Genomic DNA, 3,734 nt, shown 5'->3' with positions numbered 1-3,734 from the left:
ATTAATTGGAGATATCTGATTAATTTGAGCTTCTGATGACTATAAATGGCGATTCTCTACCAAGGTGTCTATATTAAAAAAAAAAAATCGTTCCGTGTCATCCCCCACGTCAGGCCTGCTCGTGGGCGTGAGGCTGTACTTCCTCCGCCCCCTCCTAATGGAGTGAACCATTCCCAGCTCTTCCTCTCTCTCTCTCTCTCTCTCTCTCTCTCTCTCTCTCTCTCTCTCTCTTTCTCTCTCCCTCTCTCTCTCCCTCTCTCTCTCTCTCCACCTCTCTCTCTTTCGGTCTCTTCCTCGCTCCCTCTCTTTCTCTCCTCCCTCTGCCTTCCCCGTGCATAAAGTCTCGGTCGCTCCCGGAACTTGTTGGCAATGCCTATTTTCCAGCTTTCCCCCGCGTTCTCTAAACTAACTATTTAAAGGTCTGCGGTCGCAAATGGTTTGACTAAACGTAGGATGGGACTTAAGTTGAACGGCAGATACATTTCACTGATCCTCGCGGTGCAAATAGGTAAGTGGCCGCCCGGACCGGCTCTCTCAGCGGGCGGCCGGAGACAACCAGTCCCGGCCAGAGGGGCGGACGCGCGGACCGGCTGGCCCTGCAGCCACCCCGGGGTGCAGAGAAACCTGCAAAACCCCGAGGGGGTGGTGTTGGCTCCCGAGGACTTGGGCGTCCCGGGTTGAATTTTTCTAAAGAAAAAGATACTCCAAACGTTCTTCAGGAAAATTGTGCGGCTGGTCGGCCGGTGGTTTTTCCAGAGGAGGTCCACCGTCCCCCTCGCCGTTTTCCTCCAAAGCGCCCATCCATGTTTGCTTTCCTATCTGGGGCTAGACCCGGTTCGGTGCGCTCTGGGGCAATGCATCGGCCCCTGCGATACTGCAAGATACTATTTTTGAAGGGTCGAAAGGTGAATTCAGGAAAAAAGATGGCTAGCCAGATAGGGCTGGAAAGTTTTATGTGCAGAAAGCGAAGATATTCCAGGGCTCCGCTCAAACTGCTGCATTTAGAACTTTGTCATTCTCCCGCCCCCTCCCCCCATATCCTAGCTGCAGCATTTACACTGGGCACCGCAGACTCGGTTCAGAAGCAAATCGAGAAGGACCAGGAACTCTAGATCACATATTTTATTATGCTTACCATTGAGGAGGGTAAACTGAGCCAAATATACGTGAATATACTTTTTGAGACACGTTTGCCTGTTACTTTATCCAACACTGTCTGCATTTTGTACATAGGAAATGGTTAAGAAGTGTTTGCAATATGTCATGTCGGGTGTTTGTTATTTTTGTTTGTTTGGGGTTGATTGTGGACGGATTTATTGAGTCACCATTTTATGTTAAGGAATGTTGAGTTGGTAGTTACACTGTCATGGGGCTTTTTAAAGTTTACATTTTTTTCCCATCCAGAATGCAGAAAACATTATGGGAGCAGGCATTAGAAAAATTCCTTTTTGATGCCGGTTCAGAACATTAATTAACATGGCCTAAAAGTGAAAGTGAAGCAGGTTATTAATAGAATGGACAAGAGAAAAAATAGAAACTCTTCAAACGGGTTTTTTTGGAGATGGAGGGAATTGTTATCTCCTATGAATTCAGGCTGTAGCATTCTTCTTTGCAGACAAATCCTTGCAGTATTTTGGTGGGGGCTGCTTTAGGGAATTGGTTTGGGGAAAGAGAAAGAATACAAAACAATTTTTCTGTATGAGAAATGTGGAGGACACAGAATTTGGGGTTCTCTGGACATTAAAATTGATTCTTTGCAATGGGATTTTATGCACCTAACATGATTTTGAGAGATCTGGTTGTTTGTTTTGTTTTGTTTTTTCCCCCAAGAACATTATAGGATGTTAGTGTGTGTGTGCATGCAGGATGTTGCTGTTTTCCTTTAATTCTAAGGAATGACTTAATGCTTCCAGTCTGGTTGATTTGAATGTTTGACATTAGTTCAAAGAGCTGCAATAAATAAAGAACATTTCTAAAGGCAGCAAATCCCTTAAATGTTGCAAATAACTGTATGTGGCATTTTGCAATTAGCTGGAGAATTTTTAGGGAATAGGAGAGGTAATTGTTTTTGAGACAGGGGTTTTAATCCAAGAAGGTTTGTGCTGTTTTCTCAGTGGGAAATAACCTTACTTTGAGGATTTAAAAAAAAATTTAAAAAGCAGTTGTGCATGAGGGATGTGTTTTGAACACATGACCCTCAGACTGAAAATGACCGCTTGTTGGCTTTGGAGTTGAAATTGAACGTATTTTTTTTCCCCTAATGTCTGCCCTTTCCTGCACCAGAGCCTCAGTCTTTATTAATTCATGCCTGGGAGCTGTCCCAAATCACTGACATTTGGCAAGAAAAGTGGGGGTTGGGGAGGGGCGGAGAAGAGGAGAGAGTGGTGAACGAATGAAGATGCGGTGGGAGGAAGTTTGGAATGAATGAGAGGTCGAACGAATGAATGAACGAATGGAAACCGCACAAGACAGGGACGCAAAGGAGGACAGAGAAGGAGCCCGAGTCGCCTGCCCAAACTTGCAGAAACCGGGTTCAGAAAGGACTGCAAGGGACACGGGCTTCGACCTACTAGGGTCGCGTGCACCTGCAAAATCTGTCCCATGCACAGGCTCTGGCCTCCTGGTGCTGGCTAGAGCCCAAGGAGTCAAAGTTGCAAAATACAGAAAATTTCACGACTTCTTATTTTACACACTCACACATGCGCGGTTTGCAGGGTCTTCTCTATAGCAGCGCCTAGAAAGATAACGTGACAGAACGCTTCCCGCCCCCAGCGAGCCCCAGTTCCCGTTTTAAAAATTGTCAGTGTGTCTTAGGGGCCTCTTTTTCGACACCGAATTTTTAGGGGTGGAGGTAAGGGGTGAGGAGAGACCTGGGACAGAGGGGGAGGGTGGTCTGTATTTTGTTTCTTGGCTGCAGCGCTGTGCGTAACGTAGTAGAGGATGATGCATAGGGTTGATTCCACTTTGAGTTTTATTATCACAAATATTCATTTGTTCATGAGATACTGTCAGTGTTCCATTTGCTATTATTGTAGTCGCAAGGAAGGGCATTTAATTTTTGTGGAGGTTTCTGAAGGTTTACGCATCTGCCCCAGCTGAGGTCGAAGTTAACCCTGGTCCCTTCCCCAGCATTTCCCGTTCCGGATTATAAAACGCAAGACCCGCCTCGCTCTTCCTGCAGCAATTTGTACACCGTGAGCTCTCGGAGGTTGCTGCGGGTTCGATCACCTTCCCCCTGGTCTGCGTCTGGCCTAGCGCTCGGGTACAAGAGGATGCGTGGGGGAGTGTGTGCTCGGGGGGAGAGGTGCACGGTCCTCCCGGGACACATTCACACGCGAGCGGCAGCGGCCAGGACACTGCGGAGGAGGCTTGCGCACCGAATCCTGGGAGCTAGAGGCCGAGTCTAAGAGCCACCCTACATTCTCCCCGCCCCAACCGCGCAGATTTGGGCTTCTCTAGCGCTTTCCTGGAGCCCCAAGTGCTATTGGCCGCTAGGGATCCAGTCTCGGGCTGGTTTCGTTGGCCTTAGGGTGGAAAGAAATGGCCACCGCAGCGCCCGCAGGCCTGGAGCCTGTTTCTGGTCCGGAGCCTCGGGGTTTGGTGGACTTGAGTCCAGGAGCAAGGAACTCGGTGCCGCCCGGGTTTTCTCCTCCTTTTCTCCAGCCGCCCCATCTTGCATCCCGTCTCCCCCCCCCCCCCGTCCCCCCCAGCCCCATCCCTGTACACACCATGGC

The 3,734-nt window shown here is 48.8% G+C and overlaps 1 protein-coding gene across 1 annotated transcript in view; it reads left to right on the top strand.

Annotated features, from left to right (window-relative positions):
- The first annotated feature begins 219 nt into the window (after window positions 1-219).
- Nrn1 (neuritin 1) overlaps window positions 220-3,734 on the top strand; it is a 9,081-nt gene continuing 5,566 nt past the window's right edge. The window contains exon 1 of the mRNA XM_015494196.2: window positions 220-508. Coding sequence (XP_015349682.1) covers window positions 454-508 — 55 coding nt within the window. The 5' untranslated portion in view covers window positions 220-453. The remainder of the gene's footprint in view (window positions 509-3,734) is intronic.

The sequence above is a fragment of the Marmota marmota genome, unplaced genomic scaffold, assembly GCF_001458135.2.
Source record: "Marmota marmota marmota unplaced genomic scaffold, marMar, whole genome shotgun sequence".
In the NCBI taxonomy this organism is placed as follows: Eukaryota; Metazoa; Chordata; class Mammalia; order Rodentia; family Sciuridae; genus Marmota; species Marmota marmota.
Note: the sequence above shows the minus strand (reverse complement) of the source record. Positions and strands in the feature narration are given on the sequence as shown.